Source organism: Neltuma alba, unplaced genomic scaffold, assembly GCF_004799145.2.
Source record: "Neltuma alba isolate B1F8T4 unplaced genomic scaffold, ASM479914v2 tig00012379_pilon, whole genome shotgun sequence".
Lineage (NCBI taxonomy): Eukaryota > Viridiplantae > Streptophyta > Magnoliopsida > Fabales > Fabaceae > Neltuma > Neltuma alba.
Genome location: NW_021636877.1, coordinates 51,031 through 77,177, shown reverse-complemented (window position 1 = coordinate 77,177; position 26,147 = coordinate 51,031). Strand labels below are relative to the sequence as shown.

Here is a 26,147-nt window from a genome sequence, read left to right as displayed (position 1 = left end):
CATACTATTTTTGTTTATAAGAATACAGTTAGAAGAGTTAAGCCTCAAAGGCATGCTAGATGAGTTAGGATATATCTCATAGCTTAAATAATGCTTATGCTTACAAATTAGTACCTATTAACAAAATTTTCACATGCGCAGTAAGATTAAGTTCGAGTATTTGTAGAATATTATAGCAACATTTGTTGGCATTTCATTTTTATACTTAAATTAAACCCAAATGCATTTCAGCATTTTTTCAATCTATTTTGAAAAATTTTCCACGATAATGGAATTTATTTGAAAGGTAATGCAGCATTACAATCTAAAAAGTCTTAAATCGTGAGCGTGTAACAGCCTTTATATATTAGTGTTTATTGGGATTATTCTTGAAGAGTTTCTTTTATTGAAGAAGGGAGCCATTATTTTGCGAACATTTGATATCCATCATGAACTATCTTTCATCCAAGCCTCTATAATATATTGATGTCATTAGGTAACAATATATGTTGGTCTGTAAATGTGGAGCTTCTTTTCTTCTAAAAACTATTTTTTTTAATTGAAAGACAACTATTTTAGGTTGCCTTGTCAACAGATGTCTGTACTAACAGATCCATTTTTTTTTTTTCCTTTTCTCTCATTCCGCTGGTATTGGAAGATATAATAACCCGCATAGAGGGTTGGCTACGAGGACCAACAACATTTCCAGAGGCAAGAGGTTGTTAAACAGATAATTAAGAGTTCATGTTTCTGGGAATTCTGGGAAAAAGAAAATGACATTATAGCGTATTCTGTATAAGCTACTAACATGTTGCTTTTAGAATTAAGAAATGCCTGTAAGGAAATTGGATGCTCTCAGTGTCTTTGGGGGGGGGGGGGAGGGCGTATAAAAATTTTCTTTTCTCTTTCTGAATTGCCAGAAAATTGAGAGGAGTCGAATCTGCTGATGTTTGTTTCAATTGTGAATGCTTGACGAAGCATTTCAGTTCTCCGTGAGCTGTTCAAGCAAATTTGCACCCAAACGATTCCAGCACGAGCATAAGGTCAACACCATTGTCCATTCAGATAGCTCAGCGATCAAAATAGATTGAACACTAAACTCCAGGTCCAGTACTGAAAAGGATACACATAGCATCAAATATTTCTGCTACAAATATATCACGGGGCACAAATAATTCGGCAGGACAATCAGAAGTAATATGAAGAAGTATTCTTCCTTTTATAGATCAGTAAGGAATAGAAGTAAAAGTCAACCCTGTTTTGGCATGGGTTCAAAGAAAAATTCGGATGAAACTGATGCAAGCATAAGAAAATAAAAGTTACCTTGCATCTATTATGATGGATGGGCACTAACTCTCTTCTGAATATTGTCTTTCCATGTTTTCCACGCCTTCCTGACCTCATTCAATTGGTCACTTGGTATACTTGTGTGCGCATCCAATTTCTCAATCCATTCTTTCCACGGATATTTTGATGGGTCCAAGAATTTTGAAACTTGAGGTAACATTACAGATGTGTAAAACTCTTCGACTGCCTCGTTAATTTCTTTTGATTCAGACATCGCCAGCATTTCTGGCCTTGTTACATTTCCCGGTCGTTTTCTCAATTTAAAGTTGTTACCCCTCAAAATCAAGACTTCTGATGGCGCAAGGGGAAGGACGACTCGTGCAAACTTTGATAGTGACAGTTCTAGAACGTCCCTAGGCAGTAATTTGCGTTTCACCGCCACAGCTGTCCCAACCATTTTCCGTATCTGGTGAGAGAATAAAATGATGTGATGCTTGTGAAGGAACAAAAGCAACACAGATACATCTAAGCAAAGTCTTTAAAAGAGAAACACAATATGATGGTGAATGGTCCAGTGAAGGGTCAACATATCAGCATATGGGTCTTAAACAAGTGATAAAGGATGTATATTTGCTGTACATGACCATTTCTGTCGAAAGCTAAATATTGTTAAGCCTAAAAGGTAATAGTAAGTTTTTTCACATAATTTAAATTACTTCAGCAGTGGTCATTATTTAATTTTCTGCACGCATTTTTGCGCATCAATATTATTTATGCCTAAAGAGTTCAACACGTATGTAGGCTAGTGGCTACTTATGCACAGTGATCTTCAATTTTTAAATGAATATAATGAATAGTAAGAGGCGATGAAGTAACTTCAAACTGAGAAGATATAAAGGGAGTGACTCAATCTTGCTTGTTTTTACGCTCATACCACCTCAAGTAGACGATGACCACATATCTAAGTTAACACAGATGCATGCCCCGTCAATATTTATTAATGTTGAACAACCAGAGTAGTTAAAGAGAAAGAAGAAAACAAATGGATAGCAAGTTCTCCAAGGGTCAGGAGTTGAAGAAGAATAATAAGAAAACAAAAATCTACCTGATGCAGCATGAAAGACTCTCCCCATATGGAGACTTCAACATAATTGTATTTAAGCAGCCCTTCCAGATTTCCACAGGAGCAGCGAAAAACTTTTCTGAAATGAGAAGCACTCAATCTATCTGCTTCATCAGGTTCATACAACCATTTTGCACGAACTAAATTGGAGTTGTGATCATGCAAATTATTATTATTGCTAGAGCCAATGGAAGGTTCACCCAAATCACAAGTTTCAGAGGACTGCTGCCTGGGCCTCGTTACATTTGTTGTAAATACCTCGTCAATTTGAAAATTTTCTCCATCACTATCATCTTCTTCAGATTCAGAGTTTGACGAGATCACTTTTGCTGACATGCTACTCTCTGATGATGACTGTCTATGAGGAAAATGTTTCCGATACCTGGACCGTGCTGTATAGTTATGAAAAGGATGTTCGCCCTATAAAAAAATAGATATTAATCAAACAATGCTAATAATATCAAAGTAAAAACATCTATACATAAGATAAGCATCACACAGAATATGACAAAAAGACCTAAGCCCGGCTTCAATCACAAATCTCAAAGATCTAGTATGCTTCCACATAGGAGTCCAATAAAGATAAACAAGCATGATTGAAGGTTAATAAGTGCACCCAACATCTATCTCCATGTCGACTTTTAGGACAATGAGTAATTTAGGATGTCGGGACAGCAGTGAGTGATCAGTCATTAAATCCATGCACTGATTGTCAGAAATTAACTAATATGAGGATTGAGGAAAACCTGTCCTAACAAGTGTTAAGAACTCATCAAGAAGACTTCAGTAGCTAGAGGCAACAAAAAAAAGAAGTTCACAAGATTTAAAAATGACTAATCCCACACACCTCAAAAGCATTTAGAACATCGTTAAATTCTGATATGTGATAATCAATCTCATCACTGCCAGAGTGGCTTTGGATGCCAATAGTTTCGGAAGGAAGGAGGTAGGAATACCTCCTCAAATTACACTCCCTCCTTGGATCAAAGCTCCTAAGCTCAAGAGACAAGTTGAATTAATAAGGGTGAAAAAACGAAAGGAGAAACCTATAAACGCTGCTGCATAATAATAGAATTTCATCATAATCATCTCTTGCTTTTATTAACTTTCTTCAGGAACAGCAATAGAACAAATTTTAACCATGCATATTTTGGTAGTTGATAAAATACCAATCTTTCCATCAATAAGAATACTATAGAGATGAGTCATATAAATAAATAAGGAGGGGAAAAAAATACACTATGGTATTATTGAAATTAAAAATTTTCATGGTGACCATGATACTTTACAGATTCTCCTATGCTGTGAATACAAAGCAGCGAACTTATGTCAAACCTTACCTTTGTGAGGGCATAACGCTAAAGACTTTGATGTCAGATGGAAGATGAGGGTTGATAAGATTCGCAAGGGCAAAGCCATAAGGGTCTCCGCACCATGCATTGTCTGGAATTTCCATTTTAAAGGATATCACTGTGGCCAGAGAGTGAACCTATAACGGATGAAATAAGAAATCTTATCCTCCATGTAAACTGAAAACCAAATCGAAAGCAAAATACATCAAACAGATGTGATCATAAATTACCCCTTTATCAGTTCGGCTGCTTCTGGCCCACGCAATTTTTTGCAGATCTCCAAAATTACTGTCTCGGATGCCACCAGCTTTGAATATGGCAGTTTCCAGTTCTTTCTCAACAGCTACAAATTTTAAACTACAACCTTTGTAAGAACCCCGTCAAACTAGCAGGGCAGCTTACAGCTCAGAATACTCTATGTCCAAGCCATCTTATACCATAAAATAGAAACAGTCGTATATATCGTAGAATAATTTTAAATCTTTAATACTATCTTTACGCAGTTTACTTTACTGCCGCATGCTTTTGAAGTTAGAAGTCACAATCTTTTTAACTAATTTTTCGAGGACATTCACTAAATTGGTCCTTCCAATATCTAGTGGCCGCCAATACCAATCAGACAAAGTATTAAAGTGCGGGAAGAACGAGAAGCATACTTGATAATGAATGTTCATCTCGCTGCATTTGGAGACCTGAAAAAGATAGCGGACAAGATATTGGAAGCTCAGGCATCTGAAAATGGAGCCAAGATATGATCGCAAATGATTGATACTCATGTTAAATTCGTACCCCTGTAATTGGTACCCACGTACCCGATCCGCATAACGACCTTTTTCTTGCGGGCAGGTTCCCATTTGAAAACTGATTCTGAAGGAGGTGGCTGCGTTGAAGTTTGAGTCGAAACGGAACAACAACGGACCCATCTCCGGCGGGTAATGGGGTCGGAGCTTAGAAAAGTCGGGCAAGGGCTTTTCGTCAACAGGGGAACGACAGGGAATCGCAGGCTTGAAAGAGCCATTGTTTTCGAAGAAAACTGGGCTCGAACTGTGAAGTCAGCTCTCGCCCTCGGCTTAAGTCACTTCCATGCTCGAGAATAATAACATAGCTTACTTGAATCCGTAAATTCGGTCGTGAGATTTCCTTTGGAAGATTGTTCCATCTTGCTAAGGTGCATGGGATTGTGGGCCCGTGTAACTTCTCCAAAGAGCATCCGATTTTAATTTTATATTTTTACCCAGTAGATATTCTTAGAGCAATTATGTGGATCCTTAAAAATTTAGCAGCAATGTAATGCATAATTCTTTTCTTTAAACGATTTTTTTTCAAAAAAAAAAGTTTATGAATTAATTTTAAAGACTTCATATTCATGATTGGAGGAAGTATTTAATAATCTTTGATAGACATTATGTGCATATCTCAAGTTCTAGTTAATTTTTTGGCCAAAAAAAATTTTCTAGTTAATTTCTAAAAATAAAATAATTGTTATATGTTTTTTTGTGTGGAGAAAATTGTATGTCAATTCAAGGAAAATCAAATGAAAAAACGAAGCTATGCCGTTCTGGCCGGTCACCATCGAATCCGGGCATTCCTCCAGGCCCATTTCGCTCTTTCGGACTCTCAACTTGTCCCAAAAGAAGGAAACAAAAAAAAATAATAATAAAAAGGAAAGGCAAGTTGCCGATCTTCCTTGCTTGCAGTGTTTGTTCGCTTTCATGTAGCCCCGAGTCCGAGCTGCCATACTCCTGTCTATCCTCTTCCTTCGTTAAACCCTATAGGCTTCTATCTGCAACCTCCCACGACGTTGTCTCTGGTTCCTTTCCCAGAAGGAGACATGAATCCCTCCAATCTCATCACATCCCCTTCTCTCCAGCACCACTCTTCTTCACTTCCCTCTCCCTTTCTTAATCCAAATCCTCTTTTTATCAGAACCACTTCTACTCTTCCCAAACGCCGCCGTTTCAGGGTCTCCTTCCCTCGCAATTCATCGGCCTCCCTTGACCAACCTGCTTCTTCCCCGCCTCCCCCATCTATTATCGGAGCGCAGAAGGAGCTCAAGGGAATTGAGGTTGTCGTTGACAAATTATCGCCGCCCCTGAGGCTGGCCACATCTGCCATTATCGTTGCAGGGGCTGTGGCTGCAGGATATGGGTTGGGTTTTCAGTTTGGTCGGAACCGAAATGCTGCCATTGGTGGTGCTGTGGCACTCGGTGTGGCGGGTGGGGCTGCTGCGTACTCTTTGAATGCGTGTGCTCCGCATGTTGCAGCCGTGAATTTGCATAATTATGTGGCTGGGTTTGACGACCCTGCTCGGTTGAAGAAGGAAGACATCGAGAGCATTGCAAACAAGTAAGTGTCAACGGTAATTAACTGTTTTCTCCCCGTCGACTTTGCTAAACGGGGTTATGAAACTGATGAAATTTTAAGTGCCGAGCTAGGTGATGCTAAACGGGTCATAGCTGATTAAAATTGTAATACCGACGAAATTGTAATCTAGTATTGGTCGTTGCCTTGACGCGACAGTAGTCATTCTCCCAGTGCTATTGGGATAGCAGTCAAGTTTATTCATACATTTCTGTTGCTTTGAATTCTATAGCAAGTAATCGTTTTATTTTGATATTACTAACGTCATCAAATTTATTATGATTTACTTTGCCAGTAACTCATTTTTTCTTTTTCTTTTTTTTAATTCTTTCCTCGCCTTAACTTTCAACTTCATTTATTTTGAAATAATTAATCTTTCAGATACGGTGTCAGCAAGCAAGATGAGGCGTTCAAAGCAGAGATTTGTGAGATATATTGTCAGTAAGTAACGAATTCAAATTCTATCAAGTTTCTTGACTTAATGGCTTTTAATCTTATCAAGTTTTTGCATATGCCAGTGATATTATCCAAGAAAAACAAGTTATATTTGGCTCAGATTTCCTGCAAGGCTACTGAATTTTGTTTCAAATGATTTACATGCGTTGAACTTGCCATTCAGGTTTGTCTCTTCTGTGCTTCCTCCTGGTGGCCAGGAACTTAAAGGTGATGAGGTTGATAGGATCATTAACTTTAAAAATTCTTTAGGAATTGATGATCCAGATGCAGCTTCTATGCATATAGAGGTATTCTTGTACTTATTATGTGTATGCCTGTGGTGATTGGGTATATTTATTAATGTTGGTGGAATGGAAGCAGTTCCATATCTTACTATTTTGGTGCTTCTTCACCTTCAGATCGGTAGGAAATATTTCAGGCAAAGACTTGAAGTTGGTGATCGTGATGCTGATATTGAACAGCGTCGGGTAAGTCTAGTGTACTACCATCTTGATTATATAAAAGAAACCTTTAGGGCTTTGAGTTAAATCTTGGAGCTTGATCTCTGTTAGTGAGTCTCAAGTGCAGGCATTTCAGAAGTTGATATATGTGTCAAATCTTGTTTTTGGGGAAGCATCATCCTTCCTTCTACCTTGGAAGCGGGTTTTCAAGGTCACTGATTCCCAGGTATTACTATTGCTTGTTATGTCTGGCTTCCTTGTGCAATGTGCAACTAGACTGTTAACATGATGGGATTGCTGTTTATATTCAGTGTGAATTGTACTTTGCTGTTGTTTTGTCATGCATATGATCTCATTTGTTCTGATTTGTGCATCCTCATTTTTCGTTTGTTATCCTTGTGATCTCTTCTTCTTCTGATGATCATCTGTTAATACTCTATTGTTTAGGTTGAGGTAGCTATTCGTGATAATGCCCAGAGATTGTATGCTTCCAAGCTGAAATCACTTGGCAGAGGTATTATGTGATGTATCTACGCCTTTAATAATCATTAATGTATTGAAAATTTTTGAGCATTTTGTGCTCAATCCTCATGTTGAGCTGGCACAATTTATTTATTACTAAAATATGCCTAACACTCATGCTAAGATCGTAGGAAGCTACTTTGGTTCACTTTTAATTTGCAGTAGCCCATTGTCAGTCTATGGAGAAATTATTTGTACCCTTCATTGTTCTCTAGTTAATCACACATACATTTATCCTTCTAGTAAAGCCTTATAGTTGGGAATTATTATTCCTTATCATTTGTAACAGAGAAAATCTATCTGACATGTTGGAGTTCGATATGTAGTTCTCTAAACAATAAATTGTTGGCAGATATTGATGCAGGACAACTTGTTGCACTCAGAGAAGCACAACTTTCGTATCGCCTTTCTGATGAGGTGGTTTTTTGAACTCAAACAGAATTTTCAGCTATATGACTTTTCTTTTACTTACTAGTAGTGCGTTTGTTGTGGTGGTATATTCTACTGCTTATTAAACAAGAGGATTTTTTCCCTTTGAAGCTTGCTGAGAGCTTGTTCAAGGAGCGTACAAGGAAATTGGTTGAGGAAAATATTTCAGAGGCTGTTAGTATGCTTAAATCCCGCACCAGAGCAGTGTAAGATTGCTTCTTCACAGGAAGAAAAGTTCTTATAATCATGTTCTTTAGTGACCAATGTTATGAGATTTTCCTAACTTCAATAGCTGAGCTTGAATATTATGCTGATTCCTAAAAGTACATATTCAAGTGAAATAGTGAATTTGGTACTGTTTTGTCTTGCCATTGGCTTGTTCTGTTCTTGGCATTGATTTTTGCTGATGTAAGGAATTTGAAAAGGTGAAATGTTCACCTTCTAACCAAATTTGAGTTATCCAGTCCTGGAGTTGGTCAGGCCGTGGAGGAGCTTGATAAAATACTGGCATTCAATGATTTAATCGTCTCATTGAAGAGTCATCCAGATGTTGATCGCTTTGCTCGTGGTGTTGGTCCAATTTCATTAATTGGTAAGATTCCTGGCTCTTTATTTTTGTTGTTTTTCTCCGCTAAGCTTTGAACCTAAGTTCTTCATATTAGGTTATTGATATTGGCTTTTATGGGTCTTTGGCGTAGGTGGTGAGTATGACAATGACAAAAAAATAGAGGACTTGAAACTCCTTTATAGAGCATATGTTACAGATGCCTTGTCTGGTGGTCGCATGGAAGATAGTAAGGTAAATGATGGCTGCATTTACATATTACTTATGGACTTTTGTACATCCTTTATAAATGATCTCTGGAAGTTGAATTTGAGCAAGTTTTGCTGTTACATTCCCAAGTTATTTGTTTGAAAAGAAACTTTACTTTGAGTAGGGGATGCTTTCGTTATTGATAAAAACTCTGAACCTTGGCCTATATGTAGATGTCCATATTCTTCCTTAAAGTTTTTTTTTTTTTTTTTTTTTTTACCGGTGTCCCTCAATCTTTTGTTTCAGGTTACTTCATTAAATCAGTTAAGAAATATATTTGGGCTGGGCAAACGTGAAGCAGAGGCCATTACACTTGATGTTACGTCAAAGGTATATCGTAAACGGCTTTCACAGGCTGTTTCAGGCGGTGATTTAGAAATGGCTGATAGCAAAGCAACATTCCTTCAAAATCTTTGTGATGAATTGCACTTTGATCCACAAAAGGCCAGTGAAATTCATGAAGGTAGATTTTCTAGAATACTTTTAATAGTGTAGCTATCTTGAATTTTATGATATGACTGCATTATTAACCATGTTATATATGCTTGTGAAATATATAAATAACTAGCAAATTGGGCCTTTTCGTTGCAAGGTGTGATATCACACAATAAATTAATTATCGATAACATGTCAAGAAATACGGACCTTGAAATTGCGATGAAATAATAGCACAAATTTTGTTACTATCTAGCGTGGGAAACAGTTATAGTTCGTAAAACACATATAGATGTGCCTGTTTGTCAGCAGTCAGAACACTTAAAACAGATAGAAAATATCATCAGGAGAAGCATAAGAACATAAAGACAAACAGGTCACTCAGTCAGATTTCTCCTGTATAATTGCCTTCGTGGGGTTGGAAATAGGATATTGTTGGGTGTAGTAATCATTACTTGTTGTGAATGTCAAGTTTTTGCATAAAGCGGATCTTTCTTTTGTTATTGTCACTTCATTGTATCAGGATCTAACGATAGATTTATTGTTTTAAGAAATTTACCGGCAAAAGCTTCAGCAATGTGTAGCTGATGGAGAGCTCAGTGAGGAGGATGTTTCTGCCTTGTTGAGGCTGCGTGTGATGCTTTGTATACCTCAACAGACTGTTGAAGCTGCACACTCCGATATCTGTGGAAGTTTGTTTGAAAAGGTAATAATGTCTCCTTCTTCACTTACTTTTACTTGGTTATGTTCATATTTGTAAAAGGACATCTATGTCCTGCCATGCGAAAGTGCAATCCACGTTATCTATTCGGCAATATGACTATCTCGTTTGTGATTTGTCCCACTGAGAGATCAATCTCAGGTAGACCCAAGGGGGTTTAGGCAAAAGGACCCTATGTCCCTTTTTATATCCTGGCTTGTTGATATGACCAGTACAGTTTGCACGAGAGCAGAGAGAGGCTTTCTTGTGGACATTGTGATGATGATGCACTCCTTTAATACTTGCATGGAGATCAAGACCCAAGAAAGACGCTGAATTGATTTCCTGGAATTTATATCTGGTCACTAGCCCGGCATATTGCGATAGCTCCTTTTGACGACAGAACTCGTTAAAGCATTGCTAGCAAGCTGTGTAGTTTTGGACTTGTGGCGTGTTTGAAAATATTGCTAGTCTGAACTGTGAATTTGTTTAGTTTGTTGACATGTATCCACTTACTATCACATAGTCATGTTATTTTTCAATTTCTGCTGCGCATGCCTTTCATCTGGGTTGCTTTTTCTCGTGTTTTGTTCACTAGGTTGTCAAGGAAGCAATTGCATCAGGGGTTGATGGATACGATGCTGAAATCAAGAAATCAGTGAGAAAAGCAGCACATGGTTTGCGATTGACCAGGGAAACTGCTATGTCTATTGCAAGCAAGGCAGTAAGTATCCTTTTGTCAGGAATTTGATGGCCGTTAGTTTAACATTAAATTAGACTTATTGTCCCTGCTATGCTGTTTTTACGATGATACAGGTGAGGAAGATATTTATCAATTATATCAAGCGTGCACGAGCAGCTGGAAACCGTACAGAGTCTGCAAAAGAACTCAAGAAGATGATAGCATTCAATTCCTTGGTTGTGACTGAGTTGGTGGAGGATATCAAAGGGGAGTCTGCTGATACATCAGTTGATGAATCAAAGGAAGAACCCGTTGAGGAAGTCCCACAAACTGAAGAAGATGAAGAATGGGAATCTCTTCAGACACTTAAGAAAATTAAACCAAACAAAGAACTTGCTGCGAAGGTGGGGAAGCCTGGTCAGAGTGAAATAACTCTCAAAGACGACCTTCCAGAAAGAGACCGAACTGACCTTTACAAGACATACTTGCTTTTCTGTCTAACTGGTGAAGTGAAGAGGATTCCATTTGGTGCTCAGATAACTACGAAGAAGGATGATTCAGAATACGTTTTTTTAAATCAGCTAGGCGGGATCCTGGGTTTGAGTGGTAAAGAAATTGTCGAAGTACATCGGAGTCTAGCTGAGCAAGCTTTTAGGCAACAAGCTGAGGTAATCTTGGCTGATGGGCAGTTGACAAAGGCCAGGGTGGAGCAGCTTAATGATTTGCAGAAGCAAGTAGGATTGCCTGCAGAATTTGCTCAGAAGATAATCAAGAACATAACCACCACAAAAATGGGTGCTGCCATAGAAACTGCAGTAACACAAGGAAGGCTCAGCATAAAGCAGATTAGGGAGCTTAAGGAAGCTAATGTTGATTTAGACAGCATGGTTTCAGAGAAATTAAGAGAAACCCTCTTCAAAAAAACTGTAGATGATATTTTCTCATCAGGCACTGGGGAGTTCGATGAGGAGGAAGTATATGAGAAAATCCCATCTGATCTCAACATTAATAAAGAGAAAGCAAGACGAGTAGTTCGTGAACTTGCTGAAAGCAGACTATCAAACTCACTCATTCAGGCGGTGGCACTACTAAGACAGAGAAACCGTGAAGGAGTGGTAAGTGTTTATGGTCACATTTTCTTCCGAGTTTCAAATGTGCATGCGGATGGGCAGGTGTAATATCTCTCATGCATTTTATGCAGGTTGCCTCACTCAATGACTTGCTGGCTTGTGACAAGGCGGTACCTGCTCGGCCACTCTCATGGGAAGTGCCAGAGGAGCTTGCTGATTTGTACACGATATACCTGAAGAAAGATCCGCCTCCAGAAAAATTGTCTCGCTTGCAGTATCTGTTGGGAATAAATGATTCCACAGCATCTGCCCTTCGAGAGATGGGAGATAGATTACTTGATGCTAGTGTTGAGGAGGAAAAGTTTGTGTTCTAAGTGTTGTAATAAACAGAATAAAAAAGGGTTCTTGATTAGGCATACTAGAAAGGCAGCAAGGCCGTTCCATCTGGCCAATTTTTATACGCCATTTTGTTTAGCGATAAAATAATTTGATTCTTAGAGAAGAGATGAGTGCTTTGTTAGAAATCGAAGTCCCAGATAGCTATAAAATTGTGACGGTTCTTTCAACTTCTGTTGTTTCGCATAACAAGAATTATTTTTTCGAAGTCCAGCTGAGCTTGTGTGTGTCTAGTTGATGCGGGACATTTATGATGATTGTTGTGGTCTTTGAAGAATTTTTTTGGGCTCAGGCTGATACGATCATTTTTTTTCAAAGCAAGTTTCATTTTGTAATTTTGAAAGCAAACGTTGTTGTAGATTATCCAAGTCTCTGAATCAGGACATCTAAGAAACAGAAAATGATGTTGGTGAAGCGGTGCACGTAACGAAGCTACCTTGTCGATCAAGGTTATAGAAGTCTGACACAAATTACTAAAAAGGAAAGAAATTAACTCCAACTAAGCTATTTTTATATGAATTTGTTGATCACTTGATCCCCTATATTCTACTGTTTGATTTACGTAGTTATTTTTTAGTTTTCTTACAAGAGAATGGGAATCGTTTATTCTTTCCCATACAACAACATTTAGGCAAGTTTAATTTCGGACTCACATTTAATAAAAAAAGAACAATTCGGACTCACATTTCAATACTTGTTTAGAGGATTTTAATACGGTTCATGATTTTTTTTAACATAAATTGCAATATCTTATTTTGTCAGAGATCAATCTTATAAATTAAGAAAAGTAGTCAAAAATCTTATAATTATCATGAGACTGATTTAAATTTCATATTTTGTCAGAAATCAATCTTATAAATTAATTTAAAAACTTCACTCACACAGCATCGGCTGAATCAATCTGTAACTAGTACAATTTAATATTTTGTGCATTGCATGAAATCTGGACTGAGTATTTAAAATGTGAGAAAGTTTTATACAAAGCATCCGGTGAGCATCAAAATCGATTGTTAGGCTTGCAAATTGAAAATCAAATGAAAAATTTAAAATGAAGAATTTGAAGAGAACGTATTTATATCTTCTGTACACTGCACAAGTTATGATTCGTTGGTTGCTAATTTAAACAAAATTGTAATGCGGGAGTCAAATAAGCGCAAGTAGCCCAATTAATAAAGGATAAGAGGATGATCTCACTAACAATGGCGGTGTTGAAATCGTTCCATCTCATGCAGAAACAATGAAAGCCAAAAGCGAATCCTTACGGGTGATTAAGAAATAGGAATACAAAAATATTACCGGATAAACATAAGCAAAAAAATCAACAAAAAATGCAAATGTATTGTGAAGAGTGAAAAATTTCAAACAGTGAAAAAAAACTTAAAAAAAAAAAAAAAAGGCACGGGCGTAGTTGAGAGGAGTGGGACGTTGGCTAAGTATAGTCAAGGGATAGTAGTAGGTAGTTTTGCATAAAGCCCCAATATGCCTTTGCTTGCAAATTTTCCAAGTTTCAACTAACCCCAAATTTCCATTTCAAACCACTAATCTTGTCTTGTTTCTGTTAAGGGGGGAAGGTATCGATCACTACTTATATTTAAACATGAAGAGTCCAAGGAAACATTTATGGTGGGGCCACTGTTACTTCCACTTTTGATGTCCAAATTAAATATTACTTTTCCGGTCCTTAATATAGGACCCAATTCTTAAGTTGGTTTTGGTCCTAAATATAGGACCAATTTCTCATATTTATTAATTTTCTCTAAATTACCCCTATGGATACTCCCTCAACCATAATCAAGTAGAAGAAGGAGATGGGGTATTAAGAAAGATGATTGTGGTATTTTGAGAAAAATGCATCACTTTTCTTATAATTAACTAACTTACCTAATTTACTTAATCTAATTAAATTAGTTAAATGGGTCTTATATTGAGGACCGGAGGAGTATTGTGATGTCGCATGATTTGATTAGGGTATTCCTTTGTCCTCATGCAATTATAGATCTCTCTTTGTTTTTACTTTTTTGACAAACTGGATTAATATGAACCTTTTAGACTATAAATATACCGATCGAATTTGGGGATAATCACTGTGTTATCATAATTTGTGATGTGGACAATGGATACTTGCTGCTAGTGGTGTTTAAGATTTCAAACACTGGGAATGTTCTCGGGTTTGGCGGATTTGCAGAACTTGGGTCCAAGGTTACATGTGGTTGACTTAATTTGATTCCCTCTTATTACTTGTTCACACTCCAAATCTCCTACTTGCCACAATTCTTTTATATATATATATATATATATATATAAAATATTATTCTCGACCCCCCTTTAATTTCTTTGTTATATTTTCTATGTAACTAATTGTAAAAATATCTATGCTAATTATACGAGCAACAAATATTCGATTTGTCTAAATTGAATAAAATTTTTTAGTAGAAAAGTAACTTATCATGGTTGTTTCCGAAAAAAGGAAAAAGATGGTAGCCTCATGGATTGGTGAATTAAATAGATTTTAAAGCCAATTCACATGGCGCATAACATATATATAACTTGGAATCTAACTTTTTCACTACTGATCAAACTCTGCGTATTAGTGTCTTGAAAACATCTATCAGTAAATTAAATGACAATCACCTCTCTCTCCCCACATACTAATCAAAAAGCTAATTTGTAATTAAATGCATAATCCAAAATAGACTTGTAGAGAAGCCAAACACATAACTTAATCGTCTCACCCAAAAAAAAAAAAGCTGTTGGCAATGGTTCTATAGAGGAAAGAGAAAGGAAATTTGAACACATCGATCTCAGTTGGAATATATATATATATATATATATATATCCCCGATCCACTACTGATCATTAGGCAATATTCTACTATTCGGGATAGACCATATAGGTTTATATTTATAGTTCTATACCTAAACCTCCCTAATAAGTTTAACCAGGTTAAAAAAAAAGAGTGTTTTACTTTGTGTATTGACTCTTGGATATTGTGTTGCAAAGGCACCGATATTGGGGTAGTGGTTACATAGAAAAAGAGGAAATACAAAAGTGGTACCTATATATTAACTATATATTAATGCCCAATAACGTAACGTCCGTAGCAGGGTATCAAACTCACGCAATGTATTTTTATATATATATATATATATATATATATAAATGCATGTGGTTTCTATCTTTATATCAAATGTTTGGTGGATATATTGATAATGGAAAGGTATCAAACCAGTTTGATTAATCAGAGAATAATGATGCGTACATACTGTAGCTTCAATATCCGTCTCTTCTGTTGTTTCCTTAATACATATATATGTATGTATATAACAATAATGTATATATATATATACATGGACTTTACTTGTTCTATGATCAGAGATCGATCAGTACAATTTTAAAGGTTTATTTGAATAGTATTATTATTTATCATAATTCTCTAGCTGATCATATAATTGAGGATACGATGGAGAATTTGAGCAGATCTTTGTATATCAAAATACTGTATCTACATGCACGAATTTTAAGTAATTGTATGAAGATTTGCATTTTTTCCCAAGGAGCATAGATTTGACCAAATATTTTTTTTGAGTATAATTAATCAAGGTGGAGAAGAAAGTCCAACATGGACCGCGCCTGCCTCAATGGCTTCACTATAAATAAAGCCTCGAGGACTATTGTTTTCCTCACAGTTAGTGCAAACGCAGAAACACAAGTTACTTAGTGAAAGTGTGGTGTGTTTCAGAGTCGAATATGGCGATCTCAGATTGTTACAGAGCTTGGGTGTGTGTGTTATTGATGGTGTTAGGGTTGGCCTCAGCTCAGCTAACTTCAAATTTCTACGACACTTCATGCCCCAAAGCTCTCTCCATCATTAGATCTGCAGTGCTCAGTGCAGTTTACAAAGAGCATCGCATGGGCGCTTCCTTGCTTCGTCTCCATTTCCATGACTGCTTTGTTAATGCAAGTTCTCTCTCTCTCTCTCTCTCACACATTTTCATGCCATTCACACACACACACACACTCAACAAAATTGCTATACAAATCAATTATATCTCATGCAATGAACTTGTACTACTGTACAGGGATGTGATGCATCTGTTCTGTTAGATGATACATCAAGCTTCACAGGCGAGAAGACAGCAGCCGCTAATACAAATTCTCTGAGAGGTTTTGAAGTGATCGACGACATAAAATCTAAGTTGGAGGCTGCTTGTCCAGGAGTTGTTTCTTGTGCCGATATTCTAGCTGTTGCAGCTCGTGATTCTGTTTTCTCCGTAAGTTTACATGAATCTCTCAACATTCACAGCTCTTGCCTTATACATTCAGATTTTTCTGCAGAAAGTTGAATATATTTACACGTTGAACTCACTCTTATATATATATATATATGTATGTATGTATGTTTTCTCAGTTGGGTGGGCCATCATGGACAGTAGAGTTAGGCAGAAGAGACTCAACCACAGCAAGCAAAGACGCAGCCACTCAGGACATCCCATCTCCATTAATGGATCTGGGGGATCTGATTAAAGCTTTTTCCAAGAAGGGTTTTACAGCCAAGGAAATGGTGACCCTCTCAGGTATGGAAATTTAGATAACTATAAGTTCAAGGAGCTGATTATGTGATTGGATGAAACCTTAATAGGCATTGTGAAATTTTGCATGCACATGTACGTACGTAGGAGGTCACACGACAGGACAAGCCAGATGCCAGTTATTCCGAGGTCGGATATACAACGAAACCACCATTGACACAGACTTTGCAACGTCAGTGAAATCAAAGTGTCCTAGCCTTGGCAACGACGACAGCCTGTCTCCACTTGATGTGACCAGCAATGTTTTGTTCGACAACGCTTATTACAAGAACCTCGTCAAAAACAAAGGCCTTCTTCATTCGGATCAACAGCTCTTCAGTGGTGGCTCCACCGATTCTCAGGTCACAACCTACAGCAACAACCCCGCAGCTTTCTTCCAAGACTTTGCTAGTGCCATGGTCAAGATGGGAAACCTTAGCCCTTTGACTGGTTCTAGTGGTCAGATTCGCACTGATTGCCGCAAGGTTAACTGATCGATGATGATTCATCGTCTTTAGCAAAAACATGCTCTGTTTAATTTAATTTGTCATATGCTTGGTATATGTACTATTTAGTAATTTCATGTTTAATTCCTGGTGGTTCCCAATATGTATTATATGGATCTAGTTATAAGTAATTAATGATCGAGTAATGTGTTATCACGCATACCATTTCTCTCAAAACTGAGATGGATATGCATGCTGGTTTGGTTTGAATCGAATTTTAGTGATGATTTGTTTCCCTCTTGAGTGTCCAGCCGCCTTCTTACGACACAAAAAACTAAGCACAATCTTACTATGAAATTAAAGGGACCCTATTCTAAATTTCTAATAAAAAGAACGAGGATATCAGATTACAAAAGTGAAGCAAACGCGCGTGTGAGAGAGAGAGATAGAGAGACAATAAATGTATTTTCTTATGTTCTATAGAAGTTAACAAGTCATATGCTCTCTGCATCAAAATTGCTAGCCTTATTTTGACTGTTGCAGACGCGCGGAGTTACATCTGCTAACAAATAAACAGCAAGGATAATTCCCAAACGTAGAGAAGACTGCGTCGCGCCATGAAGGGCAAAACTCATCAAAGCCTTGCAGAAGAATACGATATTGAATGGAATCTATATTTATAAAAGCAATAAGCCAGCATGATGTGCACAGCCACAATAATAATAGTAACAGTAATAGCAAATACTCCTTTTGGCGGTGGCATAAGCAGCAACAATAACGGGAATAATAATATATGATCGTATGAGCTTTGAAATATACGTTACACAAATAAACATGGCTTAGACATCAATTATCAGCAGTATTAATCAATTTAATTTCAAGATATCCATTAATCCATCCATCCATCCATATATACACACATATATATTATAAGAAGTCATACTATTCAAAACTTTTGAATAGTGAACGCATTTTAGATTTTGTCGGAAATCGTATGGGCCTAATTAAATTGACAAGTTGACAAGATAGCACGTAAATTTTTAGCTGAAAAGCTCAGAATATCGATGCATAAATGTAGGTTTGCTTTCTCACGTTCCAATAACTCTTCGTCTTCACTCTTTACTTTACATTTAACTACAGCTCAGGAATCCATGGAATGTATATATGACTGCCTGCAGCGTCTACTTAGCGTGTGCTTATTAACTGGATGATTTGAGACACGGTACAGGCACACACAAGTTCACATCCACAGATGTAATGATTAAAAAAAAATCATTACTATTATTATTATTGAGAGTGAGACAATAACAATTTGCATGGTTTTACACTTAGACAAATAAACATAACCAATACTTGAACAAGAAAAATTTAACCAACGACTCGTAAATTCCACTTGTGGAAACACACAAATCTCGTACATAATTACCCTTGCCCAGTGAATTATTATTAATTCAACCGACTTCGTCTTGACATGGTTTTAAATTTTGCTTTAACTGAAACCATTCTTGAAAGTTTGAGACCTTTGCAGTTTTAATTTAGTTGACTTTTCTGCAATTAATCCTAATCTCACCCTCATATCCTGTGAGAGGCTTTATGTTACCCATCTTGATCATGGAAGCTCCAAAATCTTTAGCAAAAGCAAACACGTTTTTACTATATCGCTTCACCAGTCTGTCACTTTCACCACCATCTCCCCTAAACAGCTCTTGATCGGAATGAAGAAGACCCTTCTTCTTGATCAGAGCACTGTAGTAGTTAGTGTCAACTCTCGCCGGAGTGAAATCCAAAGGAGCGAGATTGTCGTCCCCTCCGGTTCTGGGACAAGTGCAAGTCAGGCTGGCTCGAAAGCTATGGTCCATGTCGGTGTCATTGTAGAGCCTGTCTCGGAAGGTGGTGCAGCGAGCTAGCCCGATGGTGTGACCGCCGGAGAGGACGACCAAGTCCTTGAGGTTTAGCCCATGAGACTGGAAATTAGTGACAAGCTGTGAGAAGTTGAAGAATGGAGGAGGAAGGTTCATGTTTGCAGCGTCTCTGCTTGCTGTTCTTGCATCCCTTCTTCCTAATAGTACTGGGTAATGAAACAGTGGGCCTCCCAACTGTAAACAGAATCACATATAATGTTTTCAGTATGAGATCTAATGATAATGGAACTCAAAGGCCTAATGAGAAACACCTCAACGAAAAGCTAAAGATCATGAAGAAGGTATTGCGATGGAGATATATAATATGGAAGTACTTACGATGGCGACAGAATCACGAGCTGCTACGGCTAAGATATCAGCACATGAAACGACAGGGCGTTTGCAAACCTTGTCGACAGCTGCCTTGATTTCATCAACAACCTCGAAGCCTCTGATGGAGTTTATGTTTGGGAAGGCTGTCTTCTCCCCAGTGAAGGTAGGGGTATCATCTAGCAGAACTGATCCATCACATCCCTGTACATATACACACACATATATTCCATGAACCACTAACATACATAGAGTTGAAGCAAAGTACGTAAGAGGAAGAACAGAAGTCGTTTTAAGTACGTAGCTAGCTAGCTTACGTTGACGAAGCAGTCATGGAAATGCAAACGCAGTAAGGAAGCGCCCATGCGTCGTTCACGGTGGATTGCACGATGAAGGACAGACCTGATGATTGGAAGAGCCTGAGGACATATTCTGTCGTAGAAATCAGTAGTGAGCTGAGCATACGTGGGGATCATATAGCAGGAGGCTAAAGCCAGGATAAGAAGCAAAGACAAAGATCGGAGATTCAGAGAAGCCATTGATGGCTTTGAGGCTGAGGCTAATCAACGAACTAATAAGAGGTATATCTCGATGGGTTTTTGAGTTTGGGAGTATATGTCGTGAGGTTTTGGAACTGGGTTTAAATAGAAGGGACAATACGGCGGGGTCACAAGCTGGCTAAGTCGCTTCATAAATATGATATTGGTTTACTTGTTGCATGAATTATCCTATTTAATTATTTCATAGTTTGTGGTCAATTAATAAGCTAGCGTTGACCCAGTCGCTAATTAAGTTGCTTCAGGATGATTCGGTCTTGCCCTTTTTATGATCATCCTCCTTCGCTTGTTGCTATTCTGGCTATGATAAATATATGGAGGGATGCAAATAATAATCGATAATGCAACTTTCATGCCATGGTCCACATTCATTCTCTAACTTAAAGGATAGTGAGATCATTAATATTATTCAAGCCAAATGCCAGAATATGACTAAAAAAATGAACAAAAATCCTGGAGGCGCGTGGAGTAGGAATTTGATGAGATATTATATAATAATTCCTCCATCTATTTATAGGCCTTGATTAAATTCTTATCTTTATTTTAAATAACGTAAGATTAAACAGAGGGGAAAAATTAAAAATAATAATTCTTGCATATTATATATATATATTTTATCTTCTCTTTAATGTGTGTAATTTTTTTATAAATAGAGAGGGAAGAAGTACAGGCTATCTATTCTTTCCTTGTGTAGACTTTGTCTACATCGGAAGTTAACGTACGTCGTGTTGGCAAAAAAACAAAAAAAAAAACAAAAAGAATTTAACAACGAGCTGGCAGCCAGCAAAAACCGAGTAAATTATGTTGACGAAGTTGCATCATGTTCTGCCCATAGAAAACCCCAGAGGGGAAAAACAAAAAGGAAAAAAAAAAATAGAACCAAATTTTATTTAGACTTTATTAAAAGGAATAACGCAGATCATGTGGTGTCAAAAAATAAAATAAAATCAAGGTCAGATGCATGAAATAATAATGTCAATATTCAGGGGTTTAGCTTCACGTCGCTCTTCATCTTAACTTCAGATTTTCAAGAATCTCTTGATGTATTGAGTTCTCACGTTGCCTTTTGTTTTTCTTTTTTAATGATTTTCAATGTAAAATATATATATATATATATTTCTTATCATAACTCACATACCTATTATGCCTTTTATAACTTAACCTCACACTTATAAAATTCTTTAAAAAAGTATTTGATATCATTAGACCATAAGATCCCCCACAAATTAAAACACTCTTACTTTGTCATGCCTCCTCTTAAAACAAAAGAAAAAGTCATAATCTCAACGGTAATAAATTATATTTTTTGAATGTTATGAAGAGTGTGGTATTTCAATGATATTTAATCTATCGAACGTATTTTGAAGCTTTTAAAAAATTTCAGTCTCCACAAATGAGGAATCTTCGCATCACATTGCATTACGCCATTAGCCCGATGTATAAATGAATATTACGTGGTGAGGAGTGAGTCTTGATCAGGGTCAACGGCTAATCCCTGAAAATTACGGTGCACACCTTACCAACGAATTTAGCAATACCAGTACAAAAGCTTAATCTGCAATAATATAATATTTAGCAATACAGGCTTGGAAAAACTAGGAAGGAAGTGGGGGAAACAGGGCATCTTAAGTAGCCTGTTTAACAAGGTCTACTAAATCCCCACAATCAGGAGGAGGTACAGTTAACATGAAGAAATCAGCATTAATGCTATGGTAAGCAATCTTGGTGCGTGCTGCAGCTAAATACTTTGGAGCTTATCCTTCAATATTAAACAGGTTTGACTTGGAACTTTGGATTGATCCATCATTTTTTTTTTTAATTTCATCTTGAAATTTTCTCCTGGTTTCTCAGTTACAAACCTGATAGAGCCATGCAACATATAATATTGAGTTGACCAAGCATGAGAGGGACATACTATCTTCCTGGCAGTGGGATGAGCCAATTGGCCACAAATTTTCTTAAAAAATTCTGATTTTGGGAGATAAGTCAGAAGAGAAATTTAGTGCACTCCGTTTTAATGTGTGAAGGAATGCATGAATAAGCCCTTTCTTTGAATAGAAAAGACCCACCAAGGGTGTGAATAATCCCTTCTTTCAAGGCTGAGGCACCGTCAAGAAAGAAGACCATGAATTAAAAATGTTATCGGTAGCCAACTAGCATTCTCAAGCAGACTCTAGGGGTAATATGTTATCAACAACTAGCCCATACTCAAATGAAAACCCACATCCTGTAATTGATATCTTGTCTCATATGTGTGTAAATGTCTAGGTCACAGTTTGATGTGCTCAATTTCGTCTCTACCTTGATTCATCCCATACTTACCCTATTATGAATCCCCTTGTGAACCTTAAAGAAATGCGGAACTAAAAATAAGGACTTAGTTTATTGGTTGTAATCAGCACTAATGATCGAATAGTCATTCTCAGACAGCTGAGTAAATTGAAAGGCTAGCATGCTAAACCCTACATTGAGAACATATAGTCCAATAGAATAATAGCTATTTACAGACAAGGTCAGAAAATTAGTACGCACTCCAATGTAAATCCACATTACCAAGATGGCATAAAATAAAAGTACTGTCACCAATGGAACCACATAAAATTAGTATGTTACCCAGATTTCATTTAAAAATTCCTCTGGTTTCTGCAAAATATCCATGTCAATCGTCAGCTCTTCCGTTCTGTACACCGTCTGTCTTGTAATGATTGTGAAGATGACTAAAACCACATGGCGATGGAGGGTGACACAAATTCCATGTCATATTTAACAATAAAAGTGTACATCCACCGGTGCGCCTGGGCTTACTGTAGGCTCATTTGACCTACACAAAAACAGATTTTTTTTTTAATTAGACACGAAACGCGGTCATTACAATGATATTGAAACTGTCTCAGTATATTAATATTCCATAAATCAGGTAGCTATCTCTCTCATGACGGATGCTACATTTAGGGCCAGTAAAATGCCTGATCACGATACGGACTCGGGACACTTTTGTCTCCTTTTCGGGTAAATCTTCATTTGGCTCTTTCGCTGTTATTAAGGAAGTATTTGGATACCTCAAAATCACTTAAAAAATATTTTCAAGATAAAACTCCTCTCATATACTTATCTCGAATCCTATAAAATTATCTTTGAAAAATTAATCCAAACACCCCTTGCTTCATATTATAGCTAAAAGCAACACGAGGCTAAAGTCCTCACCAAAAGCAAAAGTATTTGTTTTATCTGCAACGCTCGAACATATTAGTGTAAAGAATTGATTTACGCGCGAAGAACCAGTAAGCGTCCCCACCTCTGACAGCAAATCTAAATTTTATCTTTAGAGTTCAATGATTGGTGATCATTCATGTCCACGCAACTTAGTCGTGGAAATAAGGGATACCAAAATATTCTAGTAGTCAAGCTCTCCATTGTGATTATCCTTCAAATTTGTATAATTGTATATGAATATAAAATATTACTTTTTCACAAGTTCAAACATAAACACAGAAATCTCAAGATCATCTGACAGCATAGAGCTCAACTCTCCAAAGGCACTGAGCCAAGATGTTTCGAGGAGTCAAAGGCATTGACGGTAAATTGGTGTTTGCGGAGGTAGTACAGGTATCTCCAAGGAACATTATCCACCCCAGAATTAAAAGGTCATTTTTCATTAAAGGAAGAGCGGAAGACTTGATTCAACTCAGATATCATAGATCTGTTTGCTCCAGCAACCATTAATTTACCCCTTCCTTTGAACACCAGTTAAATTCCCCTTAGCTGCCAGGGAGTAAATAATATCTCCATTCAGCATCCCGAGGGCCAAAAAGAAGACAATGGATGTAGTATTCATTATCCTGTACCTGTAGTTTCAGTAAACTAGATGATCATTTCAAGTGAACCGATACTTAGTCAAAGCTGAGAGGCAAAAAATTATAACCCATAACAACCAAGTTGGGCCAACTGTATAAAATCACATATATAGCATGGGATAGAGGAACACTTCTAGAGTACTTACATCTAGAAAGCGAAATTTTCAAGAGTACTTAAGTATCATATTTTAGATGTTCCATAGCCCTTTTTGGGAGTTTTCGGACCTAGTTCGCATTATGCAACATCTCGCCATTATTTGAACACAACACTGGGGATGTCCAAATACATCAAAATTAAACATTGCAAGGAAAAATGTATTGCTCTCTAGTGTAATTTATGCTTGTCAAGTGGTTGTTCGCATTCAGAATAAGGATACCAATCAACTGCATCTTTGAAATGTTTACTCCGATGAAACACAACATCAAATGCAATCCAATAGATTAATACATAATTGAAAGGACGAGGAGAACACTGCACGGTCATTTGCTCGACAAGTTGACAACTCACCGCAAACAATGATCAGTTGATCACTCTTGGTGAATGTTGTGGATTGCCGCGGTGATACTTTTACAATCGTACTCCATGATCTTCATCCAGTTTTCAAAGTCTCCAATTTCCTAGGGTAGAGTTCAGATAAACAGTCATAATAATTTTAGAATTTTAGGCGGGGCATGTTTTGGAGGACTAAGAAAACAATAGCACTAAGGTGATGAAATAAGAATATCCTTGTCAAATTTCAGTATAATGCAATTGATGAGAAAAATACACATTGAATATAACGGAAGCAGAGGGTATCATATCATATTCAAAATAAGTACCTTAACAGCGGTGTTCAAAGCATGAGTGGTGGCAAGCCATTGATCCGTCTGCTTCATGAATCGGGTAATAGTGGTAGACAATGCTCGAATCTCTTGCTCAATGCGCTTCTCGATGACGTAGCACTCTTGTACTCCGCCATTGACGGTTTCCACCAAGAGATCCGAAACACCCTGCGCTTTTCTTATCGCCTCTTTCTTAGCTTTCTCTGCTTCGATCACAAGACCAAGTCAATTCACAAAATGCAAAGCAAAAACGTCCAGAAAATCGATTTCAGAAACCCCGGGGGGGGGGGGAGATGCGAGAAGAGAGAAAGAGAGAGACCGGTCTGCTGGCGAAGTAGGAGAGAGGTGTGACTATGGTCTTGAATTAATTGCAGTAAAGAAGCTTCCAGTCCCCTAGCCTCGGGGATTGATCTGTCAGTGTCCGACGAGGAAGCCGATCGTGCACGCACAAACGATCGTTGGGGTGAATACATAATCAAAGAGTTTTCAGGATAGGGGCGTCTTCCTCACTCCCGGCAAATTACCCGCTTATCTTGCTTCTTCGATCGCAAACGAAGTCACGTTTTGTTAGGGATGATGTTTTTGGGTCTCACCTTTTGCTTTGGGCCATAACAACGGGCCTCAAATGTGATTGTAAATTGGACCTATACTAATATTTGATGCGATAAGCCCAAGTGTGGCCCAAAACAAAAGGTAAAAGGCCCCTTGTAGTGCCACCGACAACGACTCCCAAAGCTAGGGGCGGCTAACTTTTATTCTCGTACGAATCCGTTGACCAAAAAAAATACTCCTACTATTTTCGGTTCTTAATATGAGATTTTATTTAATTTTTATTTTAATCCTAAATATAAAACCTCAATTCACTTAGTCTCTCATATTTATATATTTTTTTTCAAGCTAGTCCTCCTAACAATGGTAGTTATAGTCAATACACTTAATTAGCAAAGATATTTTAGAAAAAATAACACATATTTATTTCAAATAACTAACTTGACTTCTTTCTTTAATTTTCTTAAATTAGTCAACTAGCTCTTATAATTAGGGCATGAGTTAGTATTTGTTAGCTTTTCTCCCCGAATTGGAGGGACATGTAAAGAATCATCATGCATTAAAAATACCATTTTTAATTCATACGCATTTTTGAATTAAATACTAAGGATATATATATGTACTTAAAATTTACGTGGCTTGTTTTAATTAGCAAAAGTAAGTATTCCTTCTAATCCTAAATATAAAACCCTTATAGATACTAGTACAAAAATTTTATATTTAGGACCAGAGGAGTACTTAAATTTATATTTGAATGTGAGTTGTGGGAAAACAAAACAGTGTATATTAGGTGAGTGTTGTGCGTGCAGATCGTGGTTCTCAATTAATTAGCCCGACTCTGACTGTGCTGTGAAAATTTACGTGAAGCAATTGAATTGCAGAGGGTGGCAATGGTGAAATAATGTCACGTTGTGAAATATGAAGTCATAAACTAATATTGAAGCAAGCTTTCACCTTCATGATTATCTACTCGGAGATGTGAGCTACCTAGTAAATTCATAGCTACGGCACATGAATACCTACTTTTGTTGAATTTAGAACATCAACACGTCGGATTTGTTAAGTGTCGTGATA

General features: G+C 37.2%; 5 protein-coding genes across 6 annotated transcripts; 2 read left to right on the top strand and 3 right to left on the bottom strand.

Moving 5' to 3' along the window:
* Positions 1-681: 681 nt before the first annotated feature.
* LOC114726458 (putative tRNA pseudouridine synthase) lies at positions 682-4,833 on the bottom strand. Of its 2 annotated transcripts, XM_028913054.1 has the most exons (8): positions 4,531-4,833; positions 4,398-4,433; positions 3,972-4,084; positions 3,730-3,878; positions 3,237-3,381; positions 2,372-2,809; positions 1,303-1,732; positions 682-1,092 (listed from the first exon to the last, which is right to left on the bottom strand). In XM_028913054.1, exons 1-7 carry the CDS (start codon positions 4,757-4,759, stop codon positions 1,313-1,315), a joined length of 1,530 nt encoding a protein of 509 aa, XP_028768887.1. In that variant the 5' UTR covers positions 4,760-4,833; the 3' UTR covers positions 682-1,092; positions 1,303-1,312. The 2 variants fall into 2 exon arrangements, with proteins under 2 accessions (XP_028768887.1, XP_028768888.1); XM_028913055.1 differs by lacking the exon at positions 682-1,092 and having other exon boundaries at positions 1,569-1,710.
* A 611-nt stretch (positions 4,834-5,444) lies between these two features.
* On the top strand, positions 5,445-12,276 carry LOC114726457 (protein TIC110, chloroplastic). Its single transcript, XM_028913053.1, has 15 exons — positions 5,445-6,087; positions 6,484-6,543; positions 6,722-6,845; positions 6,957-7,025; positions 7,126-7,224; positions 7,446-7,512; positions 7,873-7,937; positions 8,061-8,155; positions 8,414-8,541; positions 8,648-8,748; positions 9,010-9,226; positions 9,750-9,904; positions 10,497-10,622; positions 10,715-11,695; positions 11,782-12,276. The coding sequence occupies exons 1-15, from the start codon at positions 5,573-5,575 to the stop codon at positions 12,022-12,024; spliced, it is 3,045 nt and encodes a 1,014-aa protein (XP_028768886.1). The 5' UTR covers positions 5,445-5,572; the 3' UTR covers positions 12,025-12,276.
* Positions 12,277-15,742: 3,466 nt separating this feature from the next.
* Positions 15,743-17,356, top strand: LOC114726459 (cationic peroxidase 1-like). The gene is made up of 4 exons (XM_028913056.1): positions 15,743-16,003; positions 16,126-16,317; positions 16,455-16,620; positions 16,723-17,356. The coding sequence occupies exons 1-4, from the start codon at positions 15,794-15,796 to the stop codon at positions 17,106-17,108; spliced, it is 954 nt and encodes a 317-aa protein (XP_028768889.1). The 5' UTR covers positions 15,743-15,793; the 3' UTR covers positions 17,109-17,356.
* A 965-nt stretch (positions 17,357-18,321) lies between these two features.
* On the bottom strand, positions 18,322-19,885 carry LOC114726483 (cationic peroxidase 1-like). Its single transcript, XM_028913090.1, has 3 exons — positions 19,609-19,885; positions 19,301-19,495; positions 18,322-19,156 (listed from the first exon to the last, which is right to left on the bottom strand). The coding sequence occupies exons 1-3, from the start codon at positions 19,828-19,830 to the stop codon at positions 18,596-18,598; spliced, it is 978 nt and encodes a 325-aa protein (XP_028768923.1). The 5' UTR covers positions 19,831-19,885; the 3' UTR covers positions 18,322-18,595.
* A 3,888-nt stretch (positions 19,886-23,773) lies between these two features.
* On the bottom strand, positions 23,774-25,059 carry LOC114726486 (biogenesis of lysosome-related organelles complex 1 subunit 1). The gene is made up of 3 exons (XM_028913092.1): positions 24,844-25,059; positions 24,522-24,727; positions 23,774-24,320 (listed from the first exon to the last, which is right to left on the bottom strand). The coding sequence occupies exons 1-3, from the start codon at positions 24,995-24,997 to the stop codon at positions 24,231-24,233; spliced, it is 450 nt and encodes a 149-aa protein (XP_028768925.1). The 5' UTR covers positions 24,998-25,059; the 3' UTR covers positions 23,774-24,230.
* Positions 25,060-26,147: the final 1,088 nt, after the last annotated feature.

Bases quoted from the DNA above. Each gene is read 5' to 3' on its own strand.
- LOC114726458 (XM_028913054.1), bottom strand. From the start codon at position 4,759: ATGGCTCTTTCAAGCCTGCGATTCCCTGTCGTTCCCCTGTTGACGAAA. The intron at 4,085-4,397 runs GTATGCTTCTCG...TAAAATTTGTAG, and splicing joins AGATGAACATTCATTATCAA to CTGTTGAGAAAGAACTGGAA. The intron at 1,733-2,371 runs GTAGATTTTTGT...TTCTCTCACCAG, and splicing joins AGTCTTTCATGCTGCATCAG to ATACGGAAAATGGTTGGGAC.
- LOC114726483 (XM_028913090.1), bottom strand. From the start codon at position 19,830: ATGGCTTCTCTGAATCTCCGATCTTTGTCTTTGCTTCTTATCCTGGCT. The intron at 19,496-19,608 runs GTAAGCTAGCTA...GTATATGTACAG, and splicing joins TCCATGACTGCTTCGTCAAC to GGATGTGATGGATCAGTTCT. The intron at 19,157-19,300 runs GTAAGTACTTCC...TTCTGTTTACAG, and splicing joins CTCGTGATTCTGTCGCCATC to TTGGGAGGCCCACTGTTTCA.
- LOC114726457 (XM_028913053.1), top strand. From the start codon at position 5,573: ATGAATCCCTCCAATCTCATCACATCCCCTTCTCTCCAGCACCACTCT. The intron at 6,846-6,956 runs GTATTCTTGTAC...CTTCACCTTCAG, and splicing joins CAGCTTCTATGCATATAGAG to ATCGGTAGGAAATATTTCAG. The intron at 7,225-7,445 runs GTATTACTATTG...TCTATTGTTTAG, and splicing joins TCAAGGTCACTGATTCCCAG to GTTGAGGTAGCTATTCGTGA.
- LOC114726486 (XM_028913092.1), bottom strand. From the start codon at position 24,997: ATGTATTCACCCCAACGATCGTTTGTGCGTGCACGATCGGCTTCCTCG. The intron at 24,728-24,843 runs GTCTCTCTCTTT...TGATCGAAGCAG, and splicing joins CCTACTTCGCCAGCAGACCG to AGAAAGCTAAGAAAGAGGCG. The intron at 24,321-24,521 runs GTACTTATTTTG...ACTCTACCCTAG, and splicing joins CTTTGAACACCGCTGTTAAG to GAAATTGGAGACTTTGAAAA.
- LOC114726459 (XM_028913056.1), top strand. From the start codon at position 15,794: ATGGCGATCTCAGATTGTTACAGAGCTTGGGTGTGTGTGTTATTGATG. The intron at 16,004-16,125 runs GCAAGTTCTCTC...ACTACTGTACAG, and splicing joins TCCATGACTGCTTTGTTAAT to GGATGTGATGCATCTGTTCT. The intron at 16,318-16,454 runs GTAAGTTTACAT...ATGTTTTCTCAG, and splicing joins CTCGTGATTCTGTTTTCTCC to TTGGGTGGGCCATCATGGAC.